The 20,622-nt window shown below is 36.9% G+C and overlaps 1 protein-coding gene across 1 annotated transcript; it reads right to left on the bottom strand.

Annotated features, from left to right (window-relative positions):
* Positions 1 to 17,742: 17,742 nt before the first annotated feature.
* On the bottom strand, positions 17,743 to 19,965 carry LOC113293883 (LRR receptor-like serine/threonine-protein kinase GSO2). Its single transcript, XM_026542330.1, has one exon. It carries the CDS (start codon positions 19,963 to 19,965, stop codon positions 17,743 to 17,745), a length of 2,223 nt encoding a protein of 740 aa, XP_026398115.1.
* Between the last annotated feature and the right edge of the window lie 657 nt (positions 19,966 to 20,622).

Below are 20,622 nucleotides of genomic sequence, written 5' to 3'. Positions count from 1 at the left end.
ACCATATACTCTATTGTTCAATCATTCCAAGCATAAGTTAGTGCCATCCCTGGTGTCCACCTTAGATCGATATATCTTTCAGCTTTTCTGCGAATTCACCAGAACTGAGTGAAACTAGACTTCCAACAAAAGTATCTGTGCAAAAAAATCTCGCTATGCAGGGTGTATCCAAAGTTACAAGTTCTTCAGTAATTGGGTCATACGAGAACAATGCATCATGCGAGACCAAAGCATGCTTGCCTGAATCTTCATCTTCATCTTTATCTTTTAATAAACGTACATATCCGTGTAATAAAATCTTGTGATTCTTATTGAGGTAATGCAGGGGCCACAAATTACGACAGTTAGTTTTATCTTTCGAGACGCTGAAGCTTTTGGTCCAAGAATCTGCAATTCCATAAACTTTCATCACCCACAGATCAATGTTGCTCTTCCTCTTAGCATTAACGGATATGTACAGGTCCTCTCCCAAGACACCCACTTCCATCTCTTCATATGACTATGATTCATCGTTTAGATAGCAACTGGGCATTTGGATCTGTTTGGTTTTCTCTTCAACTATGTCGAACGAATCTATAATTTTAGTGTTTCCTATCCAATGAATAATTCCATTTAGAGTATTTAAAGAAATTTGAGAAAAACATATACCATAAGGTACGTTTCCAATGTTTTTCCATATATTTGAGCCTAATCCACAGCCCAAACTTCAAAATAGTAATCGTTAACGACCACAATTTTGAACAACTTGTAATCATCGAATTTCCAATCGTAACAAAACCCATATGTGGATAATCTAATACGTGATCCGTTATGACTTGACTTAGGTATCTGTATATTCTTGTATTCTCGAGTTGACGGATTCCAGAAGCAGATCGTTCCAAGTTCATCTCCATTATTATCACGAAAACAGGTGGGTGAGCCGACTAGGCTATTGTATGAATCAGTAAGAAGAGAATTAAGTCTAAACGTACTGGGCATGTGATCGCTTTGAACAATCTTACTTCTACGCAAGGATGTTTCGTCAAAATCTAAGATATAATAATAACTGTCATCGGGATATTCAAGTATGACGCTAAATTTGTCGTTCCGAATAGCATGGTGATGATGCATGTTAATAAAGTTGGTGGTTTTGAACCATTCATACTAGAGTTTGCAAACACACCTGAATCGAGAAATTGATTTGACTGGTAATATCAAAAGTATATCCGTGATAATGTCTTGGGGAAGGCTTGCCATTGTTGTTTCTCTTTTTCTTACCTCGGAGTTTTAGGATTTGGGAAAGTTGGGGACAGAACCGTACATTTCAGTGTTTTGTTAAGCGGAAAGACAAATTTTTACTCCTCCCTTTATTGACCCAAAGTGAACACAAATATACCATAGTCAAAATAATTTAACTTTCTTCCTCAACAAATAAGCTTTCCCTATAACAAAAATCTTTTCTTTACCTTTGAAGACAAAGGTACGGTGTTGTGGGTATATGTATACACAAAATCCCCAAATACGTAACTTACCAAGAATCAGAATTGTTTCCTTAAATAGCACCGAACCCTGTAACATCATTATACAGCAAATCCCCTAATACGTACTCATATTTCTACACAAACCCTAGAAGACCAAAAAAAGAAGAACTGCCCATAAAGAAAAAGCACAATGGTGAGCATTCCCGAAGAGATTATAATGATTATACTTGCCATGTTATCAGTCAAATCGATCTCTCGGTTCAAGTGTGTATGCAAATCCTGGTATGAAATGTTCAAAGAGTTTTAGGTGGGTCCATGTCAGTTTGGTCCTTTGGGAAAACGCCTTTACTGTTTGGTCCGTAATTATTTAAAAATATTAAATGGACAAAAGTACCCTTCCGTGTTAATTTCTACTTTTTTTTGTAGCAGTTCATTCTTCAAAATGAACTCCTGTTAATTTCTACTTATTTTTTTCAGAAATCACCTAAAAACAGAGTTCATTCCATAAATGAACTCCATATAAAAACCTAACAAAACAGAGTTCATTCCAGAAATGAACTCCATATAAAAACCTATTAAAACAGAGTTCATTCCAGAAATAAACTCCATATAAAAACCTAAAAAATAAAGAGTTCATTCCAGAAATGAACTCCATATAAAACTTAAAAAAAACAGAGTTCATTCCAGAAATGAATTCCATATAAAACCTAAAAAAAAAAAGTTCATTCCAGAAATGAACTCCATATAAAAACCTAAAAAAAAAACAGAGTTCATTCCAGAAATGAACTCCATATAAAAACCTAAAAAAACGACGCAAAAACACACAAATCTTCATCTTCTTCATCATCTTCATCGTCTTAAACAACAAGCCAAAGATCTAAAAAACAAGATCTTCAACACGAGTTCATTCTTTTCAGATCTGATATTAGTTCATCCTTCACAGCAAACATCAATATCGTCGTTTTCATCTTCATCATCTTCGTCGTCTTCAACAGCAATAGCACCAAACAAACCCTAAAAACTCCGTCGTTCATCATCTTCTTTTATCGTCTTCACATCTTTAACAACAACAATCACGAGTTCATCTTCAAAACATCATCACGAGTATCATGTATCAACAACAACTATTTATTTCTTTCTTCATCTTCTTTACAGTTGCAGAAAAATAGTTGCAGAGAAAAGAAAAAAAGATGAGAGAGGAAGTAGATCTGAGAATATGGAGGTGAGAGAAAGTAAATCTGAAAATAATATCTTCTCTCTTGATAATTGACCATATACATCTTAGAATGACGTCATGGATGACGTAATGGTCCCAAAAGGATATTTGTGCCACTACATGATGAAAATTACATCATCCATGACGTCATACTAGGACCAAACTATAATTTATATTTCCGAAATGGACCAAAGGGACAATTGACTAGGTCAATTGGACTAGACTCTCTCGAATATATTATTTCTAGGACCATATGTTATTTCCTACATGTTGAAAAGCCCTAATTTTACTAAGATGCGCCATCAACATGCTATTCATAAGAACAAGTTTAGCGTCCTACTTGAAACTAATTACTGCGGCGCTGCGGATTCTTGTTATACAATAGATTTTGATGTTTTTAAATCCTCATCTGATCATATGCCTACTAATCGCCCAGATGAAACATATAATCTTGGCAGTTCTCTAAAAATTGTTTCTACTGATGGTAACTCGAGAATACAAGAACATATCGACAGTAAGCACGGAATACTGGAACAGATTCTGCTCCTATTCCATATATGGGGTTTGTTACGATTGGAAAATCGGAGACTACAAGGTGTTCAGAGTATTGGTCAAATCACCATCTGATATTACTTCTGAAGTTTGGGTCTGTAGATTAGGCTCAAATGTATGGAAAAGCATTGGAAACATACCTTATAATATAGCATATCGTCCTAAAGTCTCTGTGAAATCTTTAAATGGAATTATTCATTGGGTAGGAAAAACTAAAAGTTATAGTTTCGTTCGATACAGTTGAAGAGCGGATCAAAGAGATCCAAATACCCAGTTGCTATCTAGACAATAAAGTGTACTCAACATATGATATGGAAGTTTGCATTTTGGGAATGGACCTTTGCCTGTTAGTTAAGGATACATCAGGCAAGGTAAAAATCGATCTGTGGGTGATGAAGGATTATGGAGTTACAGATTCTTGGACCAAAACTTTCAGTATTTGGAAAAATGAAACAAAATTTGATTCCTTATGGCCCTTGCAGTATCTCAATAAGATGAACCGCCAGATACTATTGCATGTAATGTAGGCGGTAAAAACCTTGGTGGCAAAGATTATTTCGTCTCATATGACCCAAAAGATGGAAGCCTTAAGACTGTGGATATCCCTAGCGTATCAGAACAATTTTCTGTTACGACTTTTGTTGGAAATCTAATTTCACTAGATTCCGGAAAATTTCTAGACTAAAAGATCTAAGGTGGATATCAAGCGGTGTGTTACTCCGTGAAGCTGCGAATCTAAGTTGGACGCTGAGCACCGAGCTTAATTTTTCCACTGGCGCTTGGCGTAACAATCGCAACTCCAACAACTGCAAAGTTGGTAAGAATGTCTTTTAACCCATTTAGAGGTGTTTGTTGCACTTACATTTTACATCGAAATATGTTTTTTTGTTTTTTGGAAACGAATAATTTTTTGGATTGAAAAGTGTCTAAACTGTTACATGAGAAGCATCTACAGATATAATTGAGCTCTGACTTCAGGAGGTGAAGAGTTGCTGCAAATATTAGATACTCTATGAAATTATGGGGACAGCCTATATGACAAAATAGAGACATTATGTAATTAATGGGGACAGCCTATATGACAAAATCCGATCAATAGCATCATTTTCACTTCCTCCAGCAGTGTCTCTAAATTGCCCGATTACTGCAAAACTCACTGTATCAAATATTCTTTCAATCGCAGTACTTCGTTGCACAAAGTAGTGACACCATTTAGTATGTGATCAATTTCCTTACAAAATTTCAGTGAACAAGTTTCTTCCAGATGCATTTCGAAAATCTATTTCTTCTGAAGAATTTCAGAAGAGTAAATACATTCTGAACTAACTTAGACCCGGAACATCATACACTAGGTTGTACAGTCTATGAATCAATATAACATCACTGCCCTCACCACTAGCCTAAAAGACTGAAACATATTTTTGAGTCAAAGAATGGGTGCTTACGGCCAAATAGCACTCACCATACATACACATTCTCCCCATTCTTGATGACCGTGGAAATCAATCATCCAATCGCAGTACCATATGGTCTGACCTCACCCAGACTCAGGCTAGTTTCAGTTCTCAACTAGCTGAAGGGAAAAAAAATCAAATCAAAAGGAAGAAAGCCATTTTAAGCAGAAGGATTTCGCTTGATCAACTGTCAGGAACATACAAGCGTCATGCCTGGTATCCACCTAAGATATTTTTGTAGCTTCTTCCAGTGGAACTAGACTTTCAAATAAAGTAGTCGGAAGAAAATATTTTGGTTTGCAGGGGATATCCAAAGTCATAAGGTTTCCACTTTCTAGATCATAAGAGACTAAAACATCCTCGCCTGAATTTTTACCTCAAACTTTACATGCAATAGAATCTCCCGATTCTTATTGAGATAATGCAGGGGCCATAACAAAACCAGATTAGTTTCATGTTTGGAAAGGCTGAAAATTCTAGTCCAAGAATCTATAACTCCATAATCTTTCATCATCCATAGATCGATGTTTCTCTTATCTGGAGCATTAATTAATAGCTAAAGGTCCTTTCCCAAGACACCCACTTTCATATGTTTATACGAGTACGATCCATCTTTTAGATGGCAAGACGGTACTTGGATCTCTTTAGTTCGCTTTTGAACTACATCAAAAGAAACTATCATAACTTTTCTACTATGCTGAAAATTCTAAGGTATGTTTTGATCAGAAACACTAATACCAGTATGACATGTATTATAAGGTATGTTTCCAATATTTTCCCATGAACTTGAACCTAATCTACAAACCCAAACTTCAGAACAATCTCGTCTCCTGGATCATTTTCCCCTATTTTGAACAACTTGTAACCATTAATTTTCCAATCAAAAAAAACCCCATATCTCGAGTTTCTGAAAAAGGGTTCCCTACGATTTAATGTCGATATGTCCTCGTGTTGTCCAGTTGATGGGTTCCACAAGATTTTATCTGTGTAACGAAAAGAATTGGATAACCCGATTAGACCATCACACGAATCAGTTATTGCTTTCATACCATGTGGGAGATCAGTTTTCACAGCTATACCATAAGATGATGATGTTACGTCAAAATCTATGGTGTAATTACATCCATCCATATATGAATCGAGTAGGACAACTTGTTGTTTAGATTAGCGTGGTGAAGGGTTTTTGAACAGTCCACACCAAGATTTGCATACACACTTAAGCCGAGAGATCGATTTGACCGATAATTTCAGAAATATACCCAGGATAATATCTTCAGGAAGGCTTTCCCATATCGCCATTATTCTTTTCTTTTTCTGCTATGTATCTATTGCAAGTTGAAGCTTAGGTGTTATTATGTAGTCCATATAATCAAGGTACCGATTCCTTGTAAAACACAAAGGATTTCTTTTCCTAATTTATTTTAACAATTTAGGTGAAATAACAAATTTACCCATGCTTCACTTTATATATATTCGGCCCTTGCCACTAAGGGGTCGCTTAATTCATTTGGTGTTTATTCAAAACTGAAAACCCTACCTTCGTCATGCAATATATAGAGAGAAGAACCTGATTAAAAATGCGGATGAAGAAAACGAAAAACAAATGGCGAGCCTTCCCGAAGATATTATCATCTATATACTTTCGATGTTGCCTGTCAAATCCATCTGTCGGTTCAAGTGTGTGTGCAAACTCTAGTATGATTTTTTCAAAAACCCTAAATTTATTAAGACGCACCTTCGTCATGTTGTTCAAAACAACAAATGTAGTATTTAAAGATTTAAAGGCCTAGACAAATAAAGCTCTTACGTTGAATAGTAAGGAAACCCTCGCTTTCTATTGGCCGAAATAGGTGAGTTTTTTTAAACGGGCGTTTTGGTTAAGACACTTGGCAACGTATGATTGGTTCAAAAATAATAGGAAAATACAAAGAAAAAAGAAACAAAATTCAATTTGGAATTCGTGAGGACACTTGGTAACCTATGATTGTTTTAAAAAGAATAGGAAAAGTTAAAAAAAAAAAGTAAACCAAATTCAATTTGGAATTCGCAAGGACACTTGGAAACGTATGATTGGTTTAAAAAGAATATGAAAAGATAAAAAAAGGAAACCAAATTCAATTTGGAATTCGCAAGGACACTTGGAAACGTATGATTGGTTTAAAAATTACAAACTAAAAAGGAAAACCTAACCTGCCGTGTTTGGAATTTTATGGAAGTCCAAACTCAATTTGGAAATCGAGTATCTACCGTATAAAGACTCTTTTTTCCAAATTAATATATAAAGGGGGGAAATCCACATATTTTCTGCGAAGATAAAATGAAAAAAATAAATAAAATATACACATATTCTCCACATATTTAATGTGTTTGCCCGCCACACCAAATAAAAAAATACATCGTCACGGGGTGGGGAGAAGCCCCGCGCGCACCAAATTAAAAATGCATTGCCACAGGACGGGGCGAAGCCACGCGCACACCAAATAAAATATGCATCCCCACGGAGCGGGGCGAAACCGCGCACACCAAATAAAAAATGCATCTCCACAGTGGTGAAGTCCCGCGCATACCAAATCAAAAATGCATCTCCACGGGGCGGGACGAAGCCCCGCACGCACCAAATTAAAAATACATTCCCAGGAGACGAGGCGAAGCCCCGCAAACATCAAATCAAAAGAAATATAATGTCGGATGCGTATCACAGGAACAAATCTAGTACTACGTGAATCATATAGGGAACCCAGTTACTCGCTTAAATATGCTTATGGTTGCATAGATTTTGATGAAGCGTCTCCACCTTGCAATATTGTTGTTCAAACTGATCTCTCACATTAAACGTCTCTACATGATCTTCTATTTTTGGATTCATGTGATGGCCTAATCGGCTTCTCCACTAGAATTTTCAAAAGGAATGGACTCATCTGCTCGTGGAATCCATCAACTCGGGAATACAAGAACATATCAGTACCAACGTCAATTCCCAACAAAAACGATAGCGCTATGTGTCAAAATGGGATTTGTTACGATTGGAAAATAGATGATTACAAATTTTTCATAATCGAGGCCAGAGAATATGAGGATATTTGTTCTGAAGTTTGGGTTTATAGATTAGGTTTAAATTCATGGAATAATATAGGAAGCATACCTTATAATCTATGTCATATTGACACTCCTTTGAAGCCTTTGAATGGAATAATTCATTAGATAGGAACAACAAAAGTTATAGTGTCCTTGGATTTGGTTGAAGAGATAATTAAAGAGATCCAAACACCCAGTTGTTATCTAGATGATGAACTGTACTCATATTATGATATGGAAGTGCATGTTCTGGGAAAGGACCTTTACGTGTCAGTTAATGCCACTCATGAGAAGAAAAACATCGACGCGTGGGTGATGAAAGAGTATGGAGTTACGGATTCCTGGAACAAAACTTTCAGTCTTCCTATAGATGGAACAATTTATTATTCATTACGGCTCCTGAATTATGTCAATAAGAATCGCGAGATACTATTGTAGGGTTATGTGGTGTGTAAAGGTGATCCTAACGGGTATGTTTTAGGATCATATGACCCGAATAGCGGAAGCCTTATGCCTCTGGATATCCCCGGCATGCCAAAGCACTTTCACGAAACGCCTTTTATTAGAAGTCTAGTTTCACTGAATTCTGGCGAATTCGTAAAAACTACAAAAAGGTCTGTGGTGGATACTAGGTGTGGTTTGAATTCGTAAATCTATTAAAAGATATAGGTTGGACACCAGGAACGGTGCTTAATTCTTTCCACAGAAGGTTGGCATAATAACTGCATACCTAAGCTGGTATGCATGTCTTTTAACCCATTTAGATGTCAGGATTTTCTAATGGAATCACTGACAACCGCGTAATAACGTATCTTGAAATATTATGATGAATAATAAGTAAACCAAGCACAAGAAACTATAACAATACGAGAAAGATAAATCAACTCACAAGACACAAGATTTATAGTGGTTCGACCAATACATACAACTTGTATATATTGTCTAGGTCCGCTTAGAGCCGCACCAACTCAAATCCATTATAAGAAAAACGATTCAGTTCCCAATAAAAATGATAGCGCTATGTGTCAATATGGGATTTGTTACGATTGGAAAATAGATGATTACAAATTTTTCATAATAGAGGCCAGAGAATATGAGGATATTTGTTCTGAAGTTTGGGTTCATAGATTAGAATTAAATTCATGGAATAATATAGGAAGCATACCTTATAATCTATGTCACATTGACACTCCTTTGAAGCCTTTGAATGGAATAATTCAATGGATAGGAACAACAAAAGTTATAGTGTCCTTCGATTTGGTTGAAGAGATAATTAAAGAGATCCAAACACCCAGTTGTTATCTAGATGATGAACTGTACTCATATTATGATATGGAAGTGCATGTTCTGGGAAAGGACCTTTACCTGTCAGTTAATGCCATTCATGAGAAGAAAAACATCAACCCGTGGGTGATGAAAGAGTATGGAGTTACAGATTCCTGGAACAAAATTTTCAGTCTTCCTATAGATGGAACAATTTATTATTCATTACGGCTCCTGCATTATGTCAATAAGAATCGCGAGATACTATTGTAGGGTTATGTGGTATGTAAAGATGATCCTAACGAGTATGTTTTAGGCTCATATGACCCGAGTAGCGGAAGCCTTATGCCTCTGAATATTTCCGGCATGCCAAAGCACTTTCACGAAACGCCTTTTATTAGAAGTCTAGTTTCACTGAATTCTGGTGAATTCGTAAAAACTACAAAAAGGTCTTTGGTGGATACTAGGTGTGGTTTTAATTCATAAATCTACTAAAAGATATAAGTTGGATACCGGGAACGGTGCTTAATTCTTTCCACACAAGCTTTGCGTAATAACTGCATACCTAAGATGGTATGCATGTCTTTAACCCATTTAGATGTCAGGATTTTTTTATGGAATCACTGACAACTGCGGAATAACGGATCTTGATATATTATGATGAATAATAAGTAAACCAAGCACAACCAACTATAACAATACGAGAAAGATAAATCAACTCACAATACACAAGATTTATAGTGGTTCGACCAATACATACAACTTGTATATATTGTCTACGTACACTTTGAGCCGCACCAACTCAAATCCATTATTAAGAAAAACGATTACAAGTTTACAACATTGTGTTAATCCCAGGAAACCGTTGATTACACCGCAACAAGTATCCTAGACGATAACCTTGTCTCTTGTTCCTCACCAATATGCTCTCACAACGAAACCCGAGCTTTTTCCCCTAAAATCTACACAAGAAAGAACTCTCTTTTCTCTCTAAAACAATTTTCTTCACACAATTCTACAAGGACTAATTACCTGTTTATATAGGTTACAAACTTGGGCACCAAGAATTCTAGCCGTTTTAGGAAACCCCTTTCCCGAAACAGTCACGGCTAACTTAGGAAATAATTAGTTTTCAATTAACTAACATTAGAGGTGTTTACTGCACTTACATTTACAATTGAATGTATTTGCTTTTGTTGTACGTTTCCGTGTCAAACTAAATTATATTTGTTAACAGATATTACGCACTGCAATCCTGTGATTCTGTAAATTTGTTTACTACTGACAAGTAAACTGCATGCAACAATTCTCCTTTTCTTCAACTTTGGATTTGACGGTGCTAAAACATCTTCATGTCAGTGCGGCTCCCCTCCCAGATCCTCATTATGAGAGACCAACTAAAGCCTTGCAGAGCTTTAGCTTGTCTGATGTAACTTCCTTGGGAAACATATCCGCCGGATTCTTCGAACCAAGAATCTTCTCGAGCTTCAACTCTCCTTCTTCTAATAGATCTCGAATGAAATGATAACGAATATCTATATTATTCTTCCTAGCATGATATTATTCTTCTAATAGATCGCTAAACAGAACACTATCTCGTTGTTCCTTTCCCAACTCATCTAAAAAACCTCGTAACCAAATCATCTCCTTGATCGCTTATGTTACTGATACGTACTCCGTTTCTGTACAATGTTACCAAATTTTGTAACCGTGAGTTCCAACTCACTGCAGCTAACCCCATAATATAAACGTAATCGGTCGTACTTCGCCTTTTATCTACATCACCTGCGAAGTCTGCATCCACATAACCCCTGAAGATAGAACCACCTTTTCTATAACACAATGGTACGTTTGTGTTACCTCTCAAATACTTGAGAATCCACTTCACATCTTCCCAATGTTGTTTCCTTGGGTTGCTTGCATATCTACTCACTACTACCACTGCATGTGCAATATCTGGTCTCGTGCACACCATAGCATACATTAGACTCCCAATCGCCGAAGAATATGGTACGTTAGCCATGTACTCCTTTTTTACATTTGTCTTCGCATACTGCATACTTGAAAGACAAATTTGACTTCCAAGTGGAGAACTAACTGGTTTAGCGTTCTCCATATTGAACCTTTTCAACACCCGTTCTATATATTCAGCCTGACTAAGTATAAGTGCACCCTTAGCTCTGTCTCTTATGATCCTCATACCAAGTATCTGCTCTGCTTCACCAAGATCTTTCATAGCAAACTCACTTGCTAATTGTTTCTTCAATTCTCAACTTCTTGTAGAGATGTTACGGAAACCAACATATCATCCACATACAGTAATAATATGATGTAGTCAGAATCTCACCTTTTAAAGTAACAACAATGATCTGCATTATACCGTGAATAACCACCTCTATGCATGAAGTTATCAAACTTCTTGTACCACTGTCTCGGGGCTTGTTTTAAACCATACAAACTCTTCTTTAGCTTGCACACCATATCTTCCTTGCATTTTACTATGAATCCTTCTGGATGCTTCATGTAAATTTCTTCATCTAGGTCACCGTGAAGAAACGTTTTCTTTACATCCAACTGTTCAAGGTAGAGATCTTCAGAAGCCACTAGACTTAGCACTACTCGGATAGTAGTCATCTTCACAACAGGAGAAAATATCTCGTTGTAATCAACACCAGGTTTTTGCTGGAAACCTTTCACAACCAACCTCGCCTTGTAGCCAATATCTCCATTTGCTTCAGACTTCATCCGATAAACCCACTTGTTATGCAACGCCTTCTTACCTCTTGGTAATTTTATTAACACCCAAGTGTCATTCTCCTCAAGTGAATTCATCTCATCTTCCATAGAAAGTTGCCACTTGCCTGAATCATCTGATGCTAGTGCTTCTTTAATATCTTCAGGTTCACCTCCATCCGTAAGTAATAGATAATTCAGAGCATACCTTGGGTTTGGTTTTGGAGTTCTTGATGATCTTCGAACTTCTTGTGGAACTATAGGAGTAACTCCCACTGCAACATAAGTCTCTTCACCTTGTACTTCTCTGCCATCAGCAACACCGTGCCCTTCTTGTACCACACTTTTTCCAGAAACATCATCAACATCGATATACAACTCCTTATCGACGTTGCTTGCTCCGACATCTTAAACTTGTATTTTATTCCTTTCCTTGTACAGCTCATTATCATTAAAAGTGAATTCTCTACTTCTAATAACTTTGTGACCCTCGTAGTCCCAAAGTTTATACCCAAAAGCGTCATTTCCGTAACCAAGAAATATACACTTCTTTGCTTGAGCACCTATCTTAGACCTCTCACCAGGACTAAGATGAACATAACCAACACAACCAAAAACTTTCAAATATGAAAGATTTAACTTTTTGTCGGTCCAAACCTCCTCTGTCTTCATATCTAATGGACTACTAGGTGTCTTATTGATTAGATAAGCAACCGTCTCTGTTTCATGTGCTCAAAAGGTGTCGGGCAAACCAGACTGCAACCTCATGCACCTAGCACGTGCATTCAACGTCCAATTCATACGTTCAGCTAGTTCATTCTCCTGTGGTGTCCTTGGAACTGTCCTCTCCAAACGAATTCCATTTGTATCACAAAACTGTAAGAACTTTGTTTTATCATACTCACCACCATTGTCTAACCTTAGACACTTCAACTTCAGACCAGTTTCTGTTTCAACCAAAGCTTTCCACTTCTTAAACACTTCATACACCTCGAACTTATTCTTCATGAAGTAAAGCCACACCTTCCTTGAGTGATCATCAATAAAGGTGACATAATATTGGAACCTGCTGTGAGATGCAACATCAATTGGTCCCCATACATCAGTATGAACCAAATCAAGTTTCTCAGTTTTCAAGGCTCTGCCGCCTCTGCTTAAACTAACCCGTTTTGCTTTCCAAGAACACGGTATTCACAAAAAATCATGTCAACAGACTCCCGAACATAGAATCTTCATGTTCTTATCACTCATGTGCCCTAATCTTCTATGCCATAAGTTAGTGTCTTCACCACTACTAGCCACTGTTAAAGTAGTTCCATCTGAAGTCCAGTATAGAGTACCGACTCTAACTCCACAAGCTAATACCCTAGATCCTTTCTTCACTTTCCAATTGTGTTTTGTAAGCACAACTTTACAGTCATCATCACAAACTTGGACCACATACACCAATTTTTTCTTCAAATTTGGAACGTGTCGTACATCCTTCAATTTCCATGTCAAACCGTTGACTTTTAAGATCACATCACCCAAACCAATGATGTCGCATGCTTCACCGTCACCTAAGAATACTTGGCCATAGTATCCTTCTTTATAATAGATCATAATACTCCTATCACCCGTTGCATGGAAAGAAGCTCCCGAGTCTATAATCCAAGACTCATATTGCTTTTCCTCATATCGTAGTATAAAACCTTCTGTAATCACCTTTTTGTTATCAACAAGGACCTTCACCAGTTCTACAGCTGCAACTACGTTTACCTCTTCTTGATTACCTTTGTTTCCACCATTATTAACACCTTTGTGTTCCGGACAATCGCGCTTGAAGTGTCCTACTTTCTTGCACGCCCAACACTCAACAACACCTCTATTCCGGGATTGATATCCCCCCTAGACTTTCCTCTAGACTTCCATCTAGATTTGTTGTTGTTGTTCCGATTTGAACTCCTGCCTCTATCTTCTTCCTGCAAACTTAAGGCCGAGCTTGAAGTACTAGAACCATAACCTTGTTCTTTTCTTCTTTCCTCTTCAGCGATCAACCTTTGCTGCACATCATCAAGATTCAACTTCTCTCTCCCTGCAGAATTACTAATAGTTGTTCTTGCGGTTTCCCAACCCTTTGGTAATTATGACAACAACCTTAAAGGTTGAACTTCATCATCAAAAGTAATACTAACTTTTGAAAGCTAAGAAATAATTGATTTAAACATCCCAAGATGTGCTGAAATCGCTTCGCCTTCTTGCATCTGCAGATTAAATCATTGTTGACACAACATAATCTTCCCCGAGGCTGATGACTTTTGATACAACTTTTCAAGTTTATATATAAGATCCTTCGTACCAGTTTCCTCTTGTACGTTATTGTAGACTTCCTCCGTTAGGCATCTACGGATCACGGCTACACACTTACGATCAAGAGTTGTCCATTCATCGTCTTTGCGTGTTCCCTTTTTAGCAACTCCACCCAATGGATCAGCAAGGTCTTTCTCATATAGGTAGTCCTCCATCTGAGACTTCCAAAACGCAAAGTTCTTCCCATTAAGAACTTTAACCCTAGCTACCGTACTTTCGTTATTATCACCCATAACTCCCACTCCAATCGTACTATGAACCCTAAATCTCTAACCCGAGCTCTGATACCAGTTGTCAGGATTTTCTTATGGAATCACTGACAACCACGGAATAACGGATCTTGAGATATTGTGATAAATAATAAGGTGAACCAAGCACAAGCAACTATAATAATACGAGAAATATAAATCAACTCACAAGACACAAGATTTATAGTGGTTCGACCAATACATACAACTTGTATATATTGTCTACGTCCACTTTGAGCAGCATCAACTCAAATCCACTATGAAGAAAAACGATTACAACGTCGTGTGAATCCCATCAAACCCTTGGTTACACCGCAACAATTATCCGAGCCGATAACCTTGTCTCTTGTTCCTCACCAATATGCTCTCACAATGAAACCCGAGCTTTTTACCCTAAAAGCTACACAAGAAAAAACACACTTTTCTCTAAAACAATTTTCTTCACACAATTCTACAAGGCCTAATTACCTATTTATATAGGTTACAAACTTGGCCACCAAGAATTCTAGCCGTTTTAGGAAACCCCTTTCCCAAAACAGTCACGGCTAACTTAGAAAATAATTAGTCTTCAGTTAACTAACATTAGAGGTGTTTACTGCACTTACATTTACAATTGAATATGTTTGCTTTTGCAGTACGTTTTCGTGTCAAACTAAATTATATTTGTTAACAAATATTACGCACTGCAATCCTGTGATTCTGTGAATTTTGTTTTCTACTGACAAGTAAACTGAATGTAACAATTTTCATACAAGAGTCCTGAAATGAGGACTGCTCCCTTCTTTGGGACTACATAATACAGAATGTGAAAGTAAAATGCGATGACACTTATATGCCCATAATAATATTTCGAGGTTTTGAAATAATTTGATAAGCTAGGGGTTTTTCCTAAGAACAAGAAATATTTAGACAAAAAATTTATCTAAATTCAACCGAATATGAGTATTAACTAGGGGTTTTTCCTATAGTCCCAATCGAATTTGAGGATTGCTTTTGTTTTTTCTTACAATTTTTTAATCTCAAAATTAATTAAAAAAGAATTCAAAATTAACTAAAAGCATTCAAAACAAACCATTTAAATCTGGAATAACCAATACCGGGACCCTCTAAATAGGTTAGAAAATCCGGTCTGCCATGAAAATATAAAAACTCACCCTGCAGCTGAGTTGCTGTAAACTTGGACGCCGCAAAGTTAGTTTCTCTATAGTTAGTACTAATTCTGAGCCCAGCTTGCAAAAGCGCCCAAACAGCCATTTCGACTATCCCTTAAGACAAAGCCATTTCTACTATCCCTTAAGACACAACCTGCTCCGGACAACCCAAAACTCAAAAACGACGCTTCATCATAAGTTGAGCATAACTGTCCTCTTACGGAAGGATCCCAGGATTATTAGCTCTCACCTTACGATGCGTGACCTTAAACAAGTTGAGCAGCGGAAGATCATCATAACCATTTGAAAATTTTGTGAAAGTAATGGTTGTGTATTACGCATACGTGAGTACGTGGGTTTATTTGGATTAACATAGATGTCAGTTTTATCAAGCTTGATATTTCCACCTCTTTCAGCTCTATGAGAGCGAGCATATGACGCGAAAAAACTTGGGGTTCCCTTATAATATTCTTTTTTGCATAAAATAACTTGGGGTTCCCTTATAATGTGCAAGTTGTTCACTTAGAACAAAGCAAAAGTACATGAGAAGACCATAGTTCGTCAGAATCTGCAACCCTGTGAGTGCTTCCAAAACAACAATTTTATAACAAATTAATACCGTATATGCAATGCAATCAACACAACAATTTTTAATCTAAATGTTCAATTAAATTTATTGATCAGAACAAGATAATGTAACAAATTAATGATAAGTTGCCAAGAAACTTTGAAGACCCTACATAGATATCTGGTATTGAAGTGAGGTATTAAAACTGCTTGCAGATAAGACCACCCGTAAATATGTAACTTAAGAAGTGATATGAAGTAATTTTCATAAGTGACTTGCATCTCCTCTCATGGATGGGAATGGAGAATAATCCAAATTGTCAGACATACCTGTAATCTTTGACTCATCAAATTCTGGGAGGCACTGTATATCATCTGGTAATAACTTTAGGCTTCTACACACGGTGATAACTAAAGATGCGACCGAATTCAGTCCCTGCAAATCTGGCAGTGACGTTAAAGAAGGATATGGGTACTTCAAATTTCATAAAGAGAGTTCTTAATAAGATCTGATGAAGTTGCGAATCTTTCTCCTACTGGCATGGTCATCATCTGAACAGAAGCCTTACTTCGGTCAGCAAGAAAACTAAAACTGAAGATAGTTGTTAAAGTTAAACTTCACATGAAATCACTTATGAAACTGCTAGGAATTAAGGTATACAATGTGTGATGCGTAGCAGAGTCAAGTCAATTCGTCCTACCCAATGCCACCATACTCTCTTGTAACCTTGTTCAATCATTTCAATCGAATGGATGAAGAAAATTTCTAGATCCCCATAATTCTAAAAAAAATTCTAAAAACTAAAAACACAAAAGGACTAGAAAAATCCTTGCTCAGATCTAGCCCAAAAGGACTAGATCTGAGCAAGAAGAAGGAGTAAGCTCTAAAGATTTTTTTCTTTTTCTTTAGGAAAGAGGGAGGAGAGACTTTGTACTTTCCACATGGTCTTGACTTCTTAAGTTTATGCGGTTAATATGTCAAAGATAATTGGATTCTTGTCAGCCGCTTTGCAAGGTTAACTAGTTTATCTCATACGCTTATTTGCATTATTATGAGCTGATCTGCTCTTGTTTCATTTTTAGATAAGGAAAAATGGGTAAAAAAATCAATGAGGACCTTTTGATCGGAGATTACTCATTCCCTAGGACCCATGCAACACAATGACCGATGGCCAACGCAATAAATAGGAGTGAAAATGCTCGGTATGTATCTTCTGCAACCACACTAACTATGGGTTGTCCTCCTACTGCAATGAAACGGAAGAAGGGTAGTGGCATTTGCAGTCGGATGAACACTAAAAAACAATTGAGACAAAACCTCGAGCAAAAGAAACATGCAAGAAAAAAGAACCAACAAAAGTTTGGAAGAGTACTTATTGGGTTTAACTAGAACAAACATCTCACTGTTAGGTGCCAAAATTTTGGAAGAAGAATAATAACCCTTAAATGCCAAAATTTTGGATCTGGTCTTCTATGTTGTTTATGGGTCCGTGTGGTTCCCTAGGTAATAGAAATTGATGGATTGAGAAATCACGTAACGTACTACCAAACCAACATTATGGATTTTTGAAGCAGATTTACCAAATATATTTAGGGCCAATATATTTATCAATGTACTATCAATAAACCTTCACTATTCCAAGTAACAAATGGAACCGAAAAAAAAAAACATTATTACAATCGTTCATTCTGATTCTGAATAAAATTTGTTATTCTAACTGCAATAAAATCAATAGATCTCCAATATGGGAACCACCATTTTTCTTTCCTCAGAAGCAAAACAAAGAAAAGACCCCAAAATCCAACTACAAAACCCAAGACAACAATAGCATACAACAAGAATTTCTCCATTGCATCATCTCGATCGACACCATCAACTTCAATTACAGGACTAACATAACTGGTACCAGTATTGCGGTCACCCTTACAAATTTTTTCCGTTGGAAATCCACACAATAACTCATTCCCTGTAAAAGCGGAACCATCCAAACTAAGTGTATCGAAGTGAGGACCCCTAGGAATCATGCCGCTCAGCTTATTAAAAGATAAGTCTAGAACCGCAAGAGAATCGATATTTGTCAAAGATTGTGGGATATGCCCAGACAGTTTATTGGAATTCAAATCCAAAGACTCTAGCCCAGACAAGTCGGCAATACTTTCTGGAATATCACCGGAGAAATAATTATTGGACAAATTAAGTGAAGAGAGCAGTGTCAACAAGCCTATTTCTTTTGGAATGTTTCCGTCAAGATTATTGCACGATAGATCAATGGTTGAACTATAGTTGTTTAATTTCTTAATTTGTATCATGATCCCTTTGGTTGCCACATCCAATTGAACGTCACCATAATTCAAGTCTACCAAATACTTGGTCATAATTAATCCTCTCAAGTTCCCACATTTGTTAGGAAGATTGCCTGAAAATTTGTTTATCGCCAAGTCTATTAGTTGGAGGTCTTGCAAATGAATAATCTCTTTGGGTATGGATCCGTTGAAGTTGTTTGACCTTAAAGAAAGAAACCTAAGGTGCTTGAGTGAACCAAGAGTTTTTGGTATACTGCCTTCAAAGTTGTTATTTGCCAAGTTCAGAAATTCCAACTTACGAAATTCACTAGCGAGATTAGTAGGATTGCCATCGAGATGGTTGTTATTTAACTGGAGGAACCTAATGTTTTTCGCTAACTTAAGCTCATCTGGAACTTTTCCGGTGAGATTGTTGTTGCCAAGTTTTAGAGTACCCAGATTTCTACAATACCCTATATTAGAAGGTATCGTCCCAGATAGTTTGTTGCCAGATAGATCGATAAATTGGGTGGATGTGAAGCTTGGCACTGTTGGACATAGAGTAAACGGAATTGAACCTGAAAGTTCATTACCAGCTAGACTGATGGCGCTAGCATTGAATAGTCTTTTTCCAACTTCTATCGAGATCTCACCACTTAACTTGTTATTTGATAAATCAAAAACCTCTATACCAGGAGGTGGAAGAGGCACTGGACCGTGAAGTTTGTTCTCCGTCACATATATTCTACGAAGATATCTGAGTTGGCTGAGACAAGAAGGGATAGTTCCTGTTAACCTATTTTGAGACACATCTAACTCTACAAGATTAGTCAAATTACAAAAAGAAATGGGGAATAGTCCTTTGAAATTGCACGAGCCTAGCCATAGATATTTTAGATTAAGCTTAGGGTACAAGGAGGAGTATTGATCTAAATTAAACCTCATATCTAGGTTTAGCTGACTATTAAACCTCATGTCTAAGGTAGTTAGGTTTTCACTCAAGGAGAACAACGAAACATTTCCCTCAATAGAGTTTCTAGCCGCTGAAAAGACCTTAAGATTTTGGAGCTTTGTTATGCAACTTGGCACAGTTCCTGTTATATTATTGTAATCCAAACGAAGTATTTGAAAAGACAAATTCTCACACATTGATTTTGGTATGGACCCTTGGAAATTATTGGAAGACAAGTCGAGATAGTAAAGGGATTCTAGGTTGGAGAATGAAGGATGAATAAAACCTGTAATCGAATTACCAGATAAATCCAGATATTGAAGCTGAGAAAGATTATAGATCGAAGAAGGTAGAGATCCCTGAATTGAACATGAAGAGGCGGAAAGACTAACTAATAATGGCGCATTAGAAATTGAACTTGGAATTGGTCTGTTTAGGACGGTTGATGATATCCAAAGCTTTTGTAGTTTAGGCCATTGTTGTTTGAACATCCTAGGTAGATCGACATGAAGATCGTGATTATCACTCACATCAAGCTCTTCGAGTTGCGGAAGATAAGGGACTGAACCACGTATATTAGAGTGAGATAACTCAAAAATAGAAAGTGAAGTCAAATTAGCCATCTGACTTGGGAATGAAGAGTTGAGTTCAATACCAGCCATTCTTAATACCTGGAGATTTACCAAATGTGTCACCCATTTTGTAGATGATATTTGGAAGCAAGAGGTCGCATAATATTTTCTTCTGCAAGACAAGTCGAGGTACTTTATAGATGATAGGTTAGTGAATTGTGTCGAAATTGATGTTGAGAAGTTGGAGTAGGAGAGATCAAGATGAGTGAGTCTTGTTAGATCAGAAAACTGACGTGGGATTTGTGATTGCTGGAAATTATTGAAGGCAAGATCAAGATACTCTAAATGAGTAACTTTCAAAAGGGAAGCAGAAAATTTACCGATCAGCGAAGTACTTGGTGGATCTAAGACATCAGAAGAAGAAGAATCAAATTGGTTGAGGTAAATTTCAACGTCTTCGTTTCGAAGGTTGATTGAGACAACCCGAAATGAGTGATTGGAACATCTAATGCCATGCCAGTTACAACATGAATCTTCATGTTGGCTGCCTTCTTTCCATGATGATAGACGATTTGAAGAGTCATTCAAAGAAGATTTAAAGTTTAACAGAGCATTTCTATCCTCTTCATGGCAGCAGTGTGAGGCTATTGGGAATTTTGTGATGCTGATCAATAAAAAGACCATGAAATAAAGATGAACAAAAAGGAGATGAAATGACACTACTTGAGTTTTCTTATTGAATGAAGG

The sequence above is a fragment of the Papaver somniferum genome, chromosome 7 (assembly GCF_003573695.1).
Source record: "Papaver somniferum cultivar HN1 chromosome 7, ASM357369v1, whole genome shotgun sequence".
Lineage (NCBI taxonomy): Eukaryota > Viridiplantae > Streptophyta > Magnoliopsida > Ranunculales > Papaveraceae > Papaver > Papaver somniferum.
This window is presented reverse-complemented; position numbering and strand designations above follow the sequence as displayed.

What these genes read in the sequence shown, in the direction of transcription:
- LOC113293883 (XM_026542330.1), bottom strand. Translation starts at nt 19,965, where the DNA reads ATGGCTGGTATTGAACTCAACTCTTCATTCCCAAGTCAGATGGCTAAT.